The sequence below is a fragment of the Haliaeetus albicilla genome, chromosome 4, assembly GCF_947461875.1.
Source record: "Haliaeetus albicilla chromosome 4, bHalAlb1.1, whole genome shotgun sequence".
NCBI classification, from domain to species: domain Eukaryota; kingdom Metazoa; phylum Chordata; class Aves; order Accipitriformes; family Accipitridae; genus Haliaeetus; species Haliaeetus albicilla.
The window spans coordinates 26,345,498-26,364,678 of record NC_091486.1 but is presented as its reverse complement, the minus strand read 5'-3'; the positions used below and the strand labels follow the sequence as shown (position 1 = coordinate 26,364,678).

Genomic DNA, 19,181 nt, shown 5'->3' with positions numbered 1-19,181 from the left:
GTCATAAGGATTATCAGTACTAATACCAAAAGCAAGCAAACAAGCATTTCAGTCAAGATTTGATGCCAAAATTGTATCACTTGAGAACTGCAATTTACTATCCCTTTTCCCTCTCATTGTGAGTCATTATAAAGGATAAACCTCCAAACAGAATAATTCATTAGAAAAAGTATTAGAACTATTTACCAGATCTTCAATGTTTCCATAGATGTTTTTTTTCATGCCTGATGCTCGTGTTGCTACCCATCCTCCTAGTGAACTGAACTCCATGGAGTCTGGTTCATGGCCTGTACAGAAGCCACTTTCAGCAAGCTAAAGGAAGAAAAATACACATTCTACAGAGCCTGCATTTGCTTAGTACTCCAAACTTCAATATCTAGGTGTTGGGGTTTTTTTAAATATAAGTACCCTGACCACACCCATTTATTGAGGCACAAGTTTTGTCTTTGGTATATAAATAAAATGCAAATTGATTCTGCTTCTACTGTGCATATGCTGTGCTATGTATCAACCTATAATACTCCTCCCCCCCATTTTAAAACTAAGACCTCTATTGTTCATAAGAAAGCGCAAATTCAAATACATGTGAGGAAAAAATAAGTAAGTAACTGCCAACTTTGCACAAATACTGCCAATAAATAAGGCACTTAATCTCTTGTTCTTTCTATTCTAATGTGATATGTAGCAGGTCTACAGAAAATGTGAGCAAATTGCCTGTACTTAATTCTCTCAAGGAGTGATGTGTTTTAATATACAGCCATCTGGTTGAGCTTCCTGTATGCAACACTGTCAACTATTTGTGATGCAGATCACACATTCCTGTACATTAAGTAGTCACTTGTTTCTCATTTTTCTGTATTAGCTTGGCTTTACCATCTGCACAGCACCTGAGGTTGATTGGATGCCCTCAGAATTGCAACACCAAAGCTGTTGGACAGGAAGAATTAAGGACCCAACAGTCTCACATTAAGTGATAACTGTGTTAGTGCATTTGAGATGATCAATTTGCACTGACCAACTGATAATAATCCAGTTGGACATAGGTATTTAAGTATGCCACATAATGTGGATCATTAACTATGTTCTGTTGTACAAAGTAGTTCTAACTTAAATGATTGAAAGTCACTTCTATATAATGTCTGTGGTGATACATCTAGCTCACTGTCCTCTCTCATACCAGAGGAGCTTGTGGCTTCATATGCTTACTGGTCATATATTAGGAAGTGTTGGAGCCTGCACCTTCCTCATTCCCCAAGAGGACAAGAAATTTGCTTCAGTCACAACTTACCAAGTTCTACAAGTTGTATAAACACAAGCACAGCAGAAGACCATGCTTCTGAAAATTTGTAACTGACTGTGCATGTACAAAGCACTTGAACTCCTTGAATCCTGTTGTATGAACAGCATGTGCTAAGAGCACTTACAGGACAGGTGAGAGATTATGCTATGGACTTGGCAGATGCAAGAGACAGCCTCATCCAGAAAATATGAATATGTATTGGCTTTTCCTATAGAATCACAATCTGATTGATAATACTTATTACAAAAAACAATATCAAATATTGTTCTATCTTCATTATCCTTTTGTCACCTTTAGTCCTCATCTGTCAGCTATTATTCCATATTCTGTTCTGAAAAAAACAAGTAACCTGAGGCTTTCCTACCGAGCCCACTAATATCTGGAGTTCTCACCCCACAGAAAATAGTGTCTTAATCACAGTAGAGTCACTAGCCAAGATAGACAAATGTGTGAAGTGTACATTGGCTTTGAATGCCCCATTATAGCACTTATAGCCTAACTTTCGTCAAATACCAGGTTTTCCAAATCTATTATTTGTTTAGAATTCAGCTCTTGATTTTAGTTACTGTTACAAGGTTCACAGTATCTGTAAACGAAGAAACACAGTAAAGGCACCAAACCCCTTCACTGCAGAGTAACTGCTAGATAACACTGGTAAAGTCTCTTAAGGCAACAGAAGTTGGATTAGCCTCCAATCCAAAGCTTATTTAATACTAGCAAGCTGCAAACCAAATGAAAAAGCCTTTCAAACAGTTTCTTCTTTGTACCGTCCAGATGTACATCTGCATTCTACCTGCACTTCAGTGGAAGTCTGCATTGGCATTAACTATAATAATAAATTATAGTTATGCTCAGATTGTACTACACAAAACAAGCACAACTTGGAGTTCTAGCTTTAATCACGTCCCATTTGCTAGTAATACTGGAATTCCAGTATATGTAATAAGAGTTTAAAATATATATACACAAACACTTTAAGTAGATGATCTAATTTTATATTCTTTACACATTGAACGAATGGCACAGAAGTCCTCACATGCTCAGAGTCACTCCATATATTAAAACCTTTGTACAAATACTAGTTTATATTCAATATTGAACAAATTGACTACTAGTCCTCTTTTCATAGAGAAAAACCTGACTGAAAAAACTTTTTTCATCAAAAATATTGAAAAATAATAACTGCAACAGTAGTATTTCAGCTCCTAAGAGCTATAAGCAGCGAGGGAATACAGTCCCTTACTCTAGATGAAAGGAAAAGTTGTGGCATTTAAAGGATAGATAGTAGTGAAATAAGCTACTACCCTAGAAAAATGTTATTTAAATGCAGAGCATATTCTTTTTGCATTTTAATTCCAAGCTTGAAAGAAACAGACTGGAAAGGTTAAAATATTACATCAAATTATAAAACGGAAAATAAGAGGCAGGAAAGGCTATCTTTCCCCATCACAAACAGCTCTGTTAGTCAAGTATGACACGTTTTCTTCTAAAAAGTGATCCAGAAAAAAAAAAACATTCAAAAACCCCTTCAAATCCCTGCATATTTGTAAAGTGCATTTAGGCACTAAGAAAAGTTTAGACAATATTTAGCTATCAAACAAGTCAAGTCCTAGAATATTTTTTTTTAAATAAGCAGAACTGCACATCCTGAAGAATAGTAAAAAACATCCACAACTTGCTTGATTATAGACGAGCACTGAGAAAGACCCTGAGAGTGCTGTGGCTCATCTGATAAACTGCAATTAAGAGCCACTAGAGGTCACTTAGACATGAAGGTGATCTAATCTTCCACTGGACTCTTGGTTTGGGCAACTCTCCATCCTTTCTGCTACTCTCCTGTAGCTAGCCTTAAGAAGCAGCAACAACAGCAAATCTGTTACATACTCTAACCTGAGAAAACTACCTCTGGCCAAAATGACTAAAACATGCATCACAAAATGACAATTTCAACTTTCCTTGAGTTTTGGTAACAAGTGTCACACCTTGCAACCACAAGGGCGCATCTAAGGTCTGAAACAAAGTATAGCATTACATCCTATGAATTGTCAACTTATTACTGTAATCAAATTTTATGGCTAGAGCTAAAAAGAAAAGATTTTAAAACGTTAATCAAATACAGCATTCAATGTGATATGGTTCATAGCCATGCATATAATGCTTACCACACGAGTCTGCATGAAAACACACAAGAATTAAGCTAGAATTCAGTTATTTAGACAAGACATGAGGAACAGCTAAGAAAAACATGGAGCAATACTAGATGCTTGACAAGTTAAACATACCTGTTTTTCCAGATCTTGTCCAACAATGCCAGCTTCCACACAAGCTGTTAAGTTTTTCTCATCTATCCAGAGAATCCGATTCTGTTGAAAAGCCAATCAAAACTAAGAATGTGTTAAAGATTTTCATTTATTTCCTTCGCTAATGTTATAGGATCAACATGCTTGGTCATACAGTTTACTATTAATACAAATCCAGTTATTACAGCAGTGGAACCTGAGCCCCCTTACTCCCTCAAACAGCTACACAACAGGTTACAATTTATGAAGTCAACCACTATAAAAGAATACATATTGTTAGTCAATTTATACTAGGAATGTTTACAGAAGAAAATGCAGAAGAGCCAGAAAGAATTAAGTAAAAACTCTTAGAGAAGTTAAGCAATAACAGTGATTTTCAAAATTAACATACTTCAAGGTGCGTGAATCTGACTATCTGGATATTAAGTATCCACCAAGAAAAGTATTCTTAAACATGCTCCATGGGTTAAATAGACTGCACTCAGTTATTCCAGTTCAGCTCTTGGATTTTGACACAGTAAGCTAGAAGCAAGATATACTACAGGATGTCAGAGTATGTATGTACTTCAGAAATTTAAGATACTTGGAAGGATTGTATCATTTTATCTAATGGGACTCACTGTCCCATCAGTATATTCTACTAAACAGAAAAAGTAGTAAACACTACAAGTTACATGGTACGCTAAGCACTTTTATCAATAAGGACAATCCACATGAAGGAGAAACTTAACAAATATGGGGTTAGCTTTGTTTATAGTAAGGACACCACAGAAGCTTTCACCTTCCACTTTCCATTCTTAAGTACAATTCTGGTATACTTCTATACAACAGTAATACACAAAATTATAGAAGGAGAACAGCTCTAACTTCCTTTTGCCTTGATTTTTTTCAAATGACAAATGTGGACATCTTGTAGTCCAACTTAAACTATGCTTTAAAGTAATGGTCTCCCTTCACAATACCTGGGCTAATTAATTATTCAAAGCCAGCTATTTCAGCTCCTTTCAGACACCTTCAGTTTCAAAATAAACTGCTTAACTGATCTAAGATGCTTATGTAAATCAGTTTTTATGCAATATACCCTACATACAAAATTAAGATACCCATTAAGTGTCTATTAAAATAGTAAAGCTTAGCCAATCATAACTACTCTGAGACTCCCAGGTTTTAACTCTGACAATGCTTCTTTTCACTTAATTTCCTTATTTTCCCTCCTCATTAAGGATTACAAGAATTGGCTGGCAGAGTCATCCAAGACATAGGAAAAGTGGTCTATTTTCTGATTTGCTGTATACTTAAATAGCTAGCTGACACAAAAGCATGATTATAAGTTAACCACATTCTTTTCCCACCTCCAAACCAGAGAGAAGTCAAAGCTGCAGGCTATGAATCAATAAGATCAAATTAAGGCCTGAGTCAGTATTGTACTCTTTGGAGTTCACTCCATACAGACACCTGAAGAGCTTCCTTCAATACACAATTTACACCTTTGCAGAAAAGATCACTTTGTAGCCAGACACACTGAGAAATAAGTTTAACTCAAGCACCACTGAGGAGAGAAAATGAGAGCCAAAACCCAGGTTTTATGTTCAAGGCTAAAGGAGTTAATAAGCTGAGCAGGCACTCAGAGGCAGTAGAATCTTACATCAGAGCTGTTTCTGAAGCATCTTATTACCACATAGTCATAAAACTATCGTTTTGAAAGTATAAAGCTCCTTCATAATGGAAAGAAAAACTAGCACTAAGTTTACAGAATTCCATTTCTAGACTGCCACAAAGCTATGAACTTCACATTCTCAAGATGCTATCTACACAAAAATCTAGGGTTTTTTTTTGTTTAAAGTCAATCCTTCAAGTTGATTTATAGTCATTGGGTCACCTTACCAACCTTTGCTTTAAGTATTTTTAAGTCTGCAAGAACTAGTGAAATTTGCAATAACAAATAACTTCCTCCTAGCCTTTCATTTAACCTCAGATACAAGTTCCAATATAGAAGAATAGTAGCGTCCTCCAATTTTCACTTAAAGCTGCTATAAGGCAGCTTAACAGTGATTTTTTTTCTTATCAAATACATACAGGTCACATGAAGTAATACAGGGCTAACATCAGCCAAATACCACTTAAACTGAAGGAGTACCAATTTAATCATGCATGGTACAGATGAATACTTCCATACTTACTTTATTCTTGCAAAGAGAGAAATATTCTCTAGCGATCACCATTCAAAGTAACCTTAGGATAATTAAAAATTTAAAAATTGAGAGACATACCATTTGTGATGTATCCAGCGAGACAATTGTTCTTTTTTCTTCTTCAGGACATTCAAGGGCACTAGAGACACTCGTCCCTCCTGCAAATATGGGAGTGACATTGTGATCATAAAACTCTCAGATAGCTTTTCTTCACATACCATCCCCCTCTTCCTCCTTTCTGATATTGAACTTAATGAAGTAAGATCACTGAAGTTAACTGTTGGAGGCTAGTGATTAGCCTTTTAAGGCTGTCCCTTCTCCCAAACCGGGTTTCACAAAGTCAAGGCAGCATTGGAGCTGACAATGCTTTAACAGCACTCTATAACAAACCATGAAATTCTGTGAGCATCTCAGCTGCTTCTGTTAAGTCCAGAATAGAGTTTTAACACAAGGAAGGATAAGAAATAACAAAGCCATCCAAGAAACAGAGATAGCTATGGTTTCTATATATTCTTTGGAGATCACTATGGAAGCCACCACACTTCTACCTAGAAAGTTGGCTGAAGAAGTCTACCTAATACAGGAATGCAATACTTATCTGAAAGCAAGAAAGAAACTGAAAGGGTATAACTATAAAAAAAAAAAAGGATAAAACCAAACAAACTTCTCTAGAGATTTCTAATGTATCTTTATAGGATGCCACAGAACAGCCTCCAAGGCTTCTCAAAGACTACAAAAGCCATAGGAAAAGAGAGACTAGGATGCTAAAAGAGATCCACAGCAAGCTACCAGAAGAACAACCAGTGGCAAGGACAGAGACAGTGCCAACTAATAAAATTCTCCAAGAGCAGTAGAGCCCATCACCTTTATTTCCAATGATAGGAAAGGTGGCATTTTCCCTAAATACCAACCCCATAGTAATAACTCCAGAAGTTGACTGCAGTTCAGTATAAACAGACTTGGAAAACAATCTGAAGATCTTTCTTTACCCTGGTCAGTGAACAAGAGAGAGTCAATATTGCTGCTTTCAGCTATACGAATTTATTAGTACCAAAGGTGACATGTAGCAGTCTTACAGCTCTCCAGACGTATCTTGCAAAGGTGAGAGCGGTTTAGGGAGAAACCCACTCCATTAGTTTGGTATTGTCTTCCAGTGACATGCTCATCTTCTCAAATAGTAAATGTCCTTCCTACAGGGGCTATACTCCTACAGCATAAGCAAGTACCAAGTAAAACACAGATTTAACCCACAGAACTAAGAGTTCTTGACAAAAAGCTTCTCACAGAATGAACTCATGAAAGTCAACATCCCATGTTCCCTGAGCACTAAGTCAGAACAAGGTAGCTCACTGCTCTACTTCAGCAGGCTTAGAGGAAAAAGCATCCACGATTAAAAACCTGAAGTCCTTTAGAAATTCTTTAGGCTGAGAAGGACAGATTATACAGGCCTTTACCTGTACTCTGTACCTGGAATGTTTCCTGAAAACCCTTGCCACAGGAGTCTCTACTCTAACTTTCAAACTGAACAATGTCTAAAAGCAAATTAGAATTACGGTTAACAATTTTGCAGTACAGCATCTGACCACAATCCTCCCCGGACCTACGAGCTTCAACAGTACAACAAAAACCACTAATTTATACATGTTTGTGGGAACAGAGCACAAGTAATGCATCCAAAACCATACTTCTAACATAGATATTTGAATCTCTCTACTTATTTCCTAGAAGACTTCCAAGGCAGAGATAGATTTCAGCTTCATGTAATCACTCCTCTTGCACATTCAATATTCAAGGTGTTGACATACTTTTAATGACTTGCACTAAATTTAATACAGCAGCTTTTAATACTGCAAGATTATAAAAAAATTAAGACCACACTTAAAATACTACTAAAAAATCTAACTATTGAATTATTGGTAAAATATATTACTAAGATCACATATTTAATTCAAGTAGAATACATTTTCACGAGTAATGTTAAACATTTTTGAGATTTCATAACACTTACCACCAAATGGTATTATGCAGAGATTGTGTTTGCAGGCTAATTCCACAATTTTAACTACGTCTTCATGGCAAACTAGAAAAGTCCAAACAGTTAAAAAACAGGATTTGTGCTTAGTGCTAAATATTGCAGTATGAATAAGCAGCAGCTCCTTTTCTGACACCAGCAAGGAAGACATTTCAAAGAGCTAGGCACTAAATAAAAGCTGGGCTCAGAAGTATCAGAGTTCCAGAGTAAAGTTTAGACCTGAAACAATTCTACATTTGAAGAACTAACTACGGCCTTAGTCTCCGGCTCTACTCATGGATTGAGGCCTCCTGCAAATTTTCAGGGCAAGATGGGCTACCAAACAGTTAATTAATCCAGGTATCTTGGAGAACAAATCAAATTTAAGACTTTTATTGAAAATAAGCTGCCCAATTTCAGTGAGAAATGAGTCCATCCTGATTGCTGAACACCACATCTTTTTCTTCCTGACTGACATTCAGTTTCAAAAGTAGAGTTCCTGGTGAAGTTTATTTTGTTAGAATACATTCTGTATCTGGACAAAGAGGGAAGCAGAAATGTTTGTGCACAGGCAAGGAAAAGGATCAAAAAAAGAGATCAAATACAGTACAAACATGAGTTCGTGCAAACCGCAGAGAATGAGCAGGACTGAATAAACAGGCTTACGAACTCTGGCTACTTTGCTCTTGGCACACAGAGCAGCTTTAAACAAAGGTAGTCAATCATTTTATTTCAGTTGCTTTTGGAGCTGCACAAAATAAAGTTGTGGCAAGTGCTGTTTGTAGTCACCAGAGCTGTCATGTCAGTACCTGTCCTCAAGTAATGAGATGCATCTTATAGTGCCTCTTTTTTATGCTTCCCATATATGATCTTTCTCCCCTAAGTAAAGGAAGCAAAACTGAGCTAAGACTAAGTTCTTATCAGAAATTTTGGGATTTCTAATGCAGTGCAGCTATCAAAAGTAGAGAGAGTTATAAGAGGTAAAGAAAGAGTTGGTAAAGAGCACTTGGATCAAATGATTTTTTGGTTAGCTACTGAAGAACAGCACATGGAAAGTAGATCCTAGTGACCAAAGAAACATGACTCAAGTAGAAAAATCACACAAGTGTGCAAATAGTTGTATCAATTTAAGTATTTGTATCCTTCTACAAGATAGAAGCAAGCATATTTTCTGCTACATATTATCTACAACAGCATTAGTTATTACTCTAAAGTGGACCTAGCCTGTACTCAGATTGCACTGCTCTTCAAGTCAATGATCCTTTGTAAATTGTTCTGATAAAGTGTAACACCTGTAACTCCTAAGTACAGCATGTCATAAAACAGTTCTTTAATACAAGCATTTCACTACCCTTTTACCATCATGTACTCCTTTAAAAAGCAAGATTTACACTCCCATTTAGACAACTATTCTTGGTGAACACGCAAGTTCAAATTACACTGTGGTTACTTAGGTCATGAATTCAGCTGTCAACAGAAACTTCAGCTATATTTAATAAATTTGGCTTTCCCACAAAATGATGGGATTTCACAGGTATAACCTGCAATCCAGATGCTAAACAATCACCATTACCATTCATGAGAAAATTCCTTCAGTTTCTGTAAAGACAAGTGAAGTCAGTGAACCAAGAGACATCTCCCCCAAGACAAGAAAACACAGGAGTTTAGTAAACAATGGCCTCCCAAACAGAAGGGAGAATAAGACAATTAAAGCTTACCAGGCCATACAACTATATCAGGAATTCGCTTAAACATTCCTTCCCTGAGTACAAATATCTCATGTAGGCAGTGACCTGAAACACAAACAATAAGTTAACAAGTTCAAACAAGGAAGCATCAAAAGCAGCACAGTTACATAAATGAAGCTCTCTTACCATGAGCTCTGAATACCCTATCTTCTGCATCCTGCGAATATGATATTTTAGTGGCTCTAAGATCCTGAAGAAATTCTTCATTTACAATGGATGGAGGTACATCATTAACATTTAAGGATGCCTACAATACAAGAAGATAAGTTCATTAAAGGTATGTTCACTCTTATAGCATTTCTGTACAACAGAAATAATAAAAACAAGTTAACCTAACTGATAACCCAAACACAACTATTCAAGATCAGAAACACAGAAATCCTCTTCCTCATCTTCAGTCACTGATCCCACTTGTCCTACCTGGTACTCAGCTGACTAGATGCACACAAGAAGTTTTATTTCAGTAGCACACTCTTACCGGTTTTTCCTTCTGACAAATTTGGAGAAATGTACCAGCTTATGAATACATGCTGAACAAAATACCTTTTTAAAAACTTCCCAAGATCCAAGAAAAACAGCTGCCTGAACAGAACTAGACTCTCCTGTTGATAAAGGGGTAGAGATTGAAGGCCAAAATTCCTTTTTGACTACAAATTCCTCCTCCAATAGAGAAATACATACTAAAGCCACTACCCACTCTGCAAATTCTTCTACTTACAATTCTGTTTCTACCAACCCACTTCACCTCTTGCTGTCACGTACTGGAAGTTAAATCCATCTCAGACCAAAGCCTAATCAGAAGTCCAAAGCAAGGCAGAACTAAGTTTGACTGATATAACATAACTGGCATGATTTAAGTAGACCTCACACATCAGAAATACTTTAGAAAATCCATGTTCAGTCACAAACATACAGGTGTTTCCAGAAAGCCTCTAGCTAGAAGTCCTCATCAATTGGAATAAAGTTTTTCTTTCAAAAGAAGCTACACTGGACATTTTGGCTTACCAACAGGCCTTGAATCAAGGTTCCGTAAGTCCAGAGGGAGACACCCTGCTTAAGGTTTTCTAACAACCCATTCTCCCAGGTCCTCAGGACAGATGTCTTGTATAGTATTCTTATGGTTTCTCAAAGTACAGACCTAGCCATTTAATTCTCTTTTCTAAAGTCCACTTTAGATATCAGACACATAAAAACATAGCTCATGTGTCAACTTTTTAAACCTACTTAGAGAATGAGGATTCTTTACAGGATCCGGTCCCCCCAAAAATAAAGATCTTTATAGACATTAAGTCTAACGCCTTTAAGTGCTTTGAAGGTTTCAGAAACCCATGCTTTTTCCCCCCTTAAAAACAGAGCCAATAAATTCATTTATACTTTTCTATAGGTAATCTCTCTAAAGGAATGTCTTCTATTACAAATGGCCTCTAATTAAGGAGTTCTTTAATTATATATAAAGCTTGTCTTATGACTAAAAACTAACTTCTCAACTTCAACTCCTACTTTGAAAGACAGTGTTGTTCAAGAATCTTTTTTCTAGCTGAAGTCCCTCAAGTTTGAGAGCAGGAGAACTGAAAATTTTTTACTACCACATCTTACTTTAAATATTCTTAAAAATTAGGAGTTGCACAAAATAATAGTTAAAACATAGTGCAGTGCTTTCAAACTTCTGTCATGAAAAGCTTGCTGGCAAATTAACTGACATCACCTTCAACTCAAACAGAAGAACATGCTTGCAATTTTTTTTTATAAAGCTATCAGGAAAGACTGTGGGCTGCCTAATGATGACAGAGTGAGCTCACATACAGCCCTACCACCAAAAAGTATTTTGTACTAAGTGTTCCATGTAGTCAGAGACATTTCTTTGATGAGTTTAGCCCATGCTTCTTGACAAGTACCAAGAGCAAACAGCAAGACTGAATTAACTTTTCTTTCACCTTCTGAAGTTTCAGCCTTCTACAATAAAGTATACTCACCCATCTAAGTTTTCTTTCCTGGAATGGAGTTTTGCCTCTCTTTGCTCTACATAACCTCCAGAACAGCTGATGCTTTTTGCCAATATGTGTCTTAAGATAAAAGCTTAGAGGATAGCACCAATTACCAAGCTAACAGCAAGGAAAATAGAGATTAATAGCTTCCCATCTGCCATCACAGCAGCAGCCTATTCTGAATGGGTTGACTCTCAAAGTCATGAGAGCTGAAGAAGGGAAGACTTAAATTTCAACGGTAAAGTTTTCAGGTAGTTGGAAGATCCATGGTGATGGAACTTGCCTACCAGTGTCCACCATACAAGAAACTACGTAAGGTTATGTAGAAATTAAGAGTACTTACAGGGATAATTCAGAAAGCAATATCTGCATGAGATAGCTATCAGTCGTGAATGTAACAACATTTAGAGGTTCAGAAGGATAGCCAAATATTTGTTTTAGAGTTTTCATATGGGGCACATGACCTAATGACAATATAGTTTTAACAATGATTTGAGTTCTGGAAGAGCTGTTCTGACTTGCTTTAAGGATAATATTCTGCTTCAAGGATAATATTATGCCTCTTGAAATAAGGTATCAGACATCTGAGAAAAAGGCTTTTCCCTCCAACACACTCACTTGTCACCAGAAGTTGAGATTAAGTGTTGTTCAACTGAGAGGCACACCACTACCAAGAGATCATGATTTTAGGGGCCAGTCACAATGAGCACAGAGGAAGTCAGGTCTTTGATTGCTGCTCTTAGCTCTTACTATTCTGCTATTAATGCACATTTACACAGTGCTGTTTGCTTACCCAAAGATCAGAGCTCTGACAGAAACTTGGGAAACATGAGAAACAAACTAATATGTACCAAATAAAGATCTTTAAACCACTTAAAAGAAAATCCTTGCTACCTGGGCTTACATTTTCTATTTTAAACTTTGGTTTCCTTCATGGATTTCCACAGACAGAACTATTTCATATCATTTCAAGTTGAACACCAAGTGCTTGAAGATCTTTTTCTCCATAAGAGGGACACAATCTACGTAAAGCTGTAACAATTCCTTGCAGATTGTTTTAAGTATCTTGATTTTTATCGCTTCCACAAGTAATTTAATCCTTTAGTTTTCATCTTCAAGATTGAAAAGTTAATATTCATCTATAAAAATCTTACACACAATGCCAAACAAAAATATACCTTTATTTATTCTTACAGGACTGGAATATTTTAAGATTTGTGCACTGAAAGGCTAGACAGGAAGCTTCTGTGAACTAGGCCTAAACTGCTGTCTGTAGTAAGTCTAGTCTGAAAAAGGAAAAAAGTCACCAGGCCTTGAGCATCACAGAAGCAGGTACATTTACTGATGTTAATTATAACAGAAAAGTTGCAGGCAACAGGGAAGCCTCCAGTCTTACACAATAGAGGCAGGAAGACGTGAGGCAGAAAGACAGATGTACCAAGAGATCCCTCTCCTACTGCTGTTTTTATACTCAAGTTTGTTCATGCTCTGATGACAATAGAAAGTGAAAAACCAGTATAGCATAACAACCTGAAATATAAACTAGGAACTGAGAGAGAGACATGAAAATGAGGTACCTGCAGTAGCAGTTGAGAATATCTAAGAGAAGTCCAGATATATACTGGAGACTCCAAAGAGTCCTATTCTATGTCAAGCTAGTCAGCCTGTTTCAGATCACAATGAGAACATCAGAACCAGAGGGGCACAACATAATGGGAAAGCATTCAACATTGCTGGCAGATATCCTGAAGAGCTGGTTTGCAAGACGTACTGTGGAATCAAGATACTATTCAATAATCTGCCCTTATCCTCCAACTCTACTTTGTTCTATATTTCCTCTACATGTAGAAAGGGAACAACAGCTCTCAGGACCTCTGGTCACAGCAAGTTAAAGCAGCTGCCAGTGAAGTCCAACCCTGGTCAAGGAAAACACTCAAGATGAATTTTTTCAAAATGTATTGGCAGATGGAGATCCTGCAAGTCATAGTAGATGAAAGGATGTCTTGATTAACAGAAGACTGAAGAAACATTCAAGTTTTCAGGCCCTATGCAGTTACCTGCTTCAGAGAAGATGCAATCTTGAAGTCACTTAAGAAATGGGTAAAACTGTTACCAAGGCAGGGTTGCTACAGTCACTGTATAAACACAGCCTGCTTCCAACAGCGTTTAAGTAGCTATCTAGCCAGGAACCTGCAGCCTCAAAGAAATTCTTCTTAGAAGGGAGTCAGGTCTCCTGACTCATAATACGAGTTACTCTTTTCGAAAAGCCGGATATGGATGCTTCACAAAACCCAGAACATTCCAAATGTGTTGTTTTTCTGAAAAAATCTTGAGCTCAATCTTGAGTATTTTGGTAGCCAGTTTTCAGCAGCCATGTAAAAAAAATTACTGTCAAATAAGAATTTTGATATCATTAAAAATACACTGAAAACACAGCACAATTTAACTTCACTGCATCTTTGTTATCATGAGCAACATTGAAGTTGCATAAACAATTCCCTCTAGGCTAACAGTTTCTACGATCTTGAAAAGCAACCTACAAACAAGGATGAAAACTCCCTGTGTTGGAAACTTTCATTCCAATAAAAGTACTACCAGTTAACCTGGAACCACAAGTCATGCTAAGTCACTGAAGGTTTCATGTAGTAGTTCTGCATCAAATACTTTTTCCAAAAACTCTGAGGTATTAATACACTATATTTAAATCAATTATGTGCAACATGACCTTCAGGACAACAGCTGAATCATCTTTAACAGTGTGGTCTTGATTATCACCAAGACTAATGTTCAAATGAACTGGTTCAGCTATTTACTTACTCTAGAGGTAGTTTTGTGCTCCAGACTTGCTCCAAAGGTTTTTTCTATCCATTCCTTAAAAGTTGGTAATACCATACCACCTAATCTGTACCTGAAAAGTCAATATTACATAGGGTCATTTTAAATTAAAATGAATGTATGTCAGATACACTTCTTTCAATTCTACGTAAGCACAAACAAAAGTTTTAAATCAAATTCTTTACCTACAAGCCTGCAAACCTTCTGCACATTTAGTTTTCATGCAACTGCACATTTCATTGTATTTAACTGTTCTGTACTTCACACAAAATCAAATCAATTGTCAACATCTTAGGTATTACTTTTCTTCATCATCTTCAGGAATTGTTGCATAAGGCTTTTCAAACATCCCACCCCCAACTTTACTTTTAAGAAAGGTCTCTCCCTTTTAGTAGCATAGAAAGCAGTGTCACAGTTTACATGCCAGTTACAGGTAGAGGACATGTGTGTATGGACATACTGCAATGTAAACAGCAGTCTCAGACACACAAACCCAGCTCAGTACACCTTACATGTTTTCAAGAAAAAGTGTTAAAGGTTCCTCCCTCATCATCAGAATGCTTCAGAATCCATCAAGCAATGCAAAATTATTTCTGTCGCAAGCTCTTTGACAAGAGCTTAGCCATGTGACAAATGAAGACTTACAGAAAAGGGACAGAGGAGTTTATGACCATGTGTATCACGTGTGAAAACAAATAAGGCTGGGGACACACTTAAACAGGCAGAAACTACTGCTATTAATTGTATACATATACAAACCTTGTGCCTGTTTATGTATGCACAAGCATTCTCTGAAGAGAAGAGAAAGAGGACCTTTCTTTGGTATTAAGAGCTTTCAGCAGCTGAGAATCCTTACTATAGTTTGGACCCAGCTCACTGCATTAGGCCTAATGGGTCTTCCTTCCAAGATTATTCAATCACTGTTAATCCAATTATGACCCTGTCCTTCACAGCTGTTGCAACCAACTCTACAACTAAGTCACCTATTACACAAGATGATTAATTCATTTTGTTTCCTCATCTCAACTACCTCCCAAATCTCCTATTGCAGAAAAACCCTACTCTATTCCTGGAGATAAAAGGCTACAACCATCTCTCAACTCAAGCTAGACTCTTCAGCTTGGAAGACAGCATTCAGTCATTCCTCCTGTGACATCTGTTATTGTTTCATCATACCCATATGAAAGGTAAGTGAATTCTATGAAAAGGAAAGTGCAATAAGCAATGAAAGTTTAATGCATTTGCATCAGGAATTTGCAACAAAGGTACAGAGAGACTCAAGTCAGCTTGGTGTGTTTTCTTCTCCGGACATACTTTTTGGTATTGCCAACCTATTACTTAACAGCTAGCTCGCAAGTGTAATCTTAATCACTTATTCAAAGGACAAACTAAAGCTATCAGAAAACCAACAACTTCTAAGTCAAGACACAGACAGAAGTCACAGCATAGAGGGAGTTAGTGAGTTTACTGCACAGAATGCAACACATGATAGCTCAGGAAGCAAGCTTTGTAGGTATGTTGATGGTGCAAGAAGCCCCCCAAAAGACCTCATCCCCTCACCCCCCCAAAAAAAACAGCTTTAGTTGCTCAGACTAGCAAGTATCATCTATCCCTGGTGAGATGGTAGAGTCTATATTAAAAGACCATTTGACACATGGAGAAGCATTGTCTGTTGGGAAAGTCAACCAGGCTTTCATAAAGGGAAATTCTGTTTCACTAACCCTTGGAGTTCTATCAGGGTGTAAAACCAGAAGTGAATAAAGGGGATACAATGAACATAAAATTCCACACTCCTTTATACTTCCACAGGTGTTCACTCCAAAAGCTATTTAAGAAAATACATTGCTACAATACTGAAGGAAAGGTTCTTCTACAGGCTGAAGGATAAGATTTGGTTTAGATAAGCAGCAAAGGGCAGGGTTTATTGATCACTGTCCAAGACAGACTCAGGAGAGCAGCTTGCCACACACTGGTACTGGGACCAGTTTTACATGTCTTCAATGATCTGGATTCATCAGTGGACTCTCCAACCAGGTGAATAATGTTAAGCTCTTTTGGGGAGACAGATACTACACTAATAGGAATCAGGACCTTAAAAAAATCTAAGCAGTCAAATTAAGACAGAAGATAAGATGTAGGTAACAGCAAAAGAAAAAAAAGCATTACTTGCATATTTTGCAGAATCAGACTGGTAGTCAGTACAGGAAAAATCACGTCATCTTCACTGACAACATACAACAGCAGCCAACAGTGCTATGTATCAACCAGGCAGGTATAAGAAAGAAGACAGTTCATCTCTTTTTGTTGCTCTGTAGAACCCTGGTGTATCTACACCTTAAGTGCCGCACGCAGGTTTTGTCCCTGTATCTCCAAAAACATGTAGTGAAGCTAGAAAGGGTTCAGTGCACAGCAACTGTGAAGAACAAGGGGCCTTACAAGCAGAGACTAAAGTGCCCAGAACTCCTCAGCATGGAGAGAAAGTGGAAGAGAGGATAAGATTGAGTCTTATATAATCAATAAAGCAGTAGATAGACTGAAGTACCATCATTCTAATCCTGCAACACAGTAAGGGGTACTTGGTTTAAAACACTAGTACTTTACACAACAGCAACCTGGAACTTACTGCCATGGGATGCTGTAGAGGCAGACAGTATCAGCAGACTTAAAAGCTATTAGACAAATTTATGGACAAGAGATCTGTAAGTGGATACTAAAAGGACGAGGCATCTACATCTTTGCAGATGCCTATTCTCCTATTTTCACTTCAAAAGGCTCTCTTTTGCCACTGTGACAAACTATTCCATAGAAACTACACCGGTGTGGCCCAACAGGGCATTTCTAATACTATCTATCAGTTCAAGAGAATGTAGATGGGGGAAAAAAAAGAGACCATTCTCCTCCCATTCCAGAACAGTGACTGGTACTCAAATAACAGCCTCAATGCTTGTCCTGAAAAAAATCCAAGTCCAGCCCTTTACCTTTTTTCCTCCAAAGCACACTGCATAGATTTTCTATGGTAGCATAACCTAACCCAGACAAATTAATGTATTGGTTTTGTGTGGCAAGGTTTTAGTGTGCGTGGCGGGGAGGTTACAGTGGTGGCTTCTGTGAGAAGCTGCTGGAAGCTTCCCCTATATCCGATAGAACCAATACCAGCCGGCTCAAAGATGGACCCACCGCCAGCCAAGGCCGAGCCAATCAGCAATAGTGCTAGTGCCTCTGTGATAACATATTTAAGAAAGAAAAATGTTGCTGGGACAGACAGAAACAGCAGCCGGAGAGAGGAGTGAGAACACGCAAGAGAAACAACCCTGCAGACACCAAGGTCAGCGAAGAAGGAGGGGGAGGAGGTACTGCAGGCACCGGAGCAGAGATTCCCCTGCAGCCCCTGGTGAAGACCATGGTGAGGCAGGCTGTCCCCTTGCAGCCCATGGAGGTCCACTGTGGAGCAGACATCCACCTGCAGCCCGTGGAGGACCCCACACCAGAGCAGGTGGGTGCCCAAAGGAGGCTGTGACCCTGTGGGAAGCCCATGCTGGAACAGGTTCCTGGCAGGACCTGCGGATCTGTGGAGAGAAGAGCCCACAGAACAAGTTTTCTGGCAGGACTTGTGACCCCATGGGGGACCCACAATGGAGCAGTGTGCTCCTGAAGGACTGCATGCCATGGAAGGGACCCATGCTGGAGCAGTTCATGAAGAACTGCAGCCCATGGGAATGGCCCACATTGGAGAAGTTCGTGGAAGATTGTCTCCTGTGGGAGGGACCTCACGCTGGAGCAGGGAAAGAGTGTGAGGAGTCCTGCCCCGGAGGAGGATGAAGCAGCAGAGAACATGTGATGAACTGACCATAAACCCCATTCCCCATCCCCCTGCACCACTGGGGGGGTAGGTAGAGAATCCAGGAGTGAAGTTTTGCCCGGGAAGAAGGGAGGGGTGGAGGGAAGATGTTCTGAGATTTGGTTTTATTTCTCATTACCCTGCTCTGGTTGATTGGTAATAAATTGAGTTAGTTTTCCCCAAGTTGAGTCTGTTTTGCCTGTGACGGCAACTGGTGAGTGATCTCTCCTGCCCTTATCTCGACCCACGAGCCCTTTGTTATATTTTCTCTCCCCTGTCCAGCTGAGGAGGGGGGGTGATAGAATGGCTTTGGTGGACACCTGGCATCCAGCCAGGGTCAACCCACCACAACTAAAAATATCAGATGAAAGAATGAATGACAAAGCAACAAGAATCAGAATCCTGGCAAAAGGAGAGAGATCACCAAGATCTCTGTAAATATTATACAGTAAACTGAAGTGCTTAAGACAAGGCTTTGCATTGTAATCTGGGCCTGAAAATTAAGAAATTAAAGGACTGAAGTGCTCAACATCCCAGTTAGGTGTTTGCAGCTTTGACTCATATTAGCTAGTGCTGGTTTACACAAACTCAAAGACCAGGAAGGAATTTTTCTGAAAGACAGTACTTATTTCAAACTTATTTCTCTTCCCCATTATTTTTCTTTACTCTTACAAAAAGTATACTTTTTAAACCAGGGAAGAGACTGCAAGACTACTTTCCACTGAAGCAGAAAAAAACCAGTACGATGTCAAGTGACAGGCTTAAATCCCACTGGAAGAACATTAAAAGATCCCCAACTAGACTTAATATCATTTCCTCAAAAAAAAAATATTTCTCAGAAAAACAAGCTTGCTATACAAAGGGCTAGTAGGTAATAAATCAGAAGTGTTGCCACTACAGAACATACAACTGAAGAGCAGATTTTATTCTTAAGCTCAGAGGATAAAGTAGCTCCATGCACAATGGTTAAGA

At 38.2% G+C, this 19,181-nt stretch overlaps 1 protein-coding gene across 1 annotated transcript in view; it reads right to left on the bottom strand.

Moving 5' to 3' along the window:
* The window catches only part of AGPS (alkylglycerone phosphate synthase), a 61,952-nt gene that overhangs the window by 29,458 nt on the left and 13,313 nt on the right, over positions 1 to 19,181 (bottom strand). The window contains exons 3-9 of the mRNA XM_069781535.1: positions 14,354 to 14,444; positions 9,678 to 9,798; positions 9,522 to 9,596; positions 7,801 to 7,872; positions 5,871 to 5,950; positions 3,583 to 3,663; positions 187 to 312 (exon numbers count right to left, since the gene is read on the bottom strand). Of these exons, the coding sequence (XP_069637636.1) occupies positions 187 to 312; positions 3,583 to 3,663; positions 5,871 to 5,950; positions 7,801 to 7,872; positions 9,522 to 9,596; positions 9,678 to 9,798; positions 14,354 to 14,444 (646 nt within the window). The remainder of the gene's footprint in view (positions 1 to 186; positions 313 to 3,582; positions 3,664 to 5,870; positions 5,951 to 7,800; positions 7,873 to 9,521; positions 9,597 to 9,677; positions 9,799 to 14,353; positions 14,445 to 19,181) is intronic.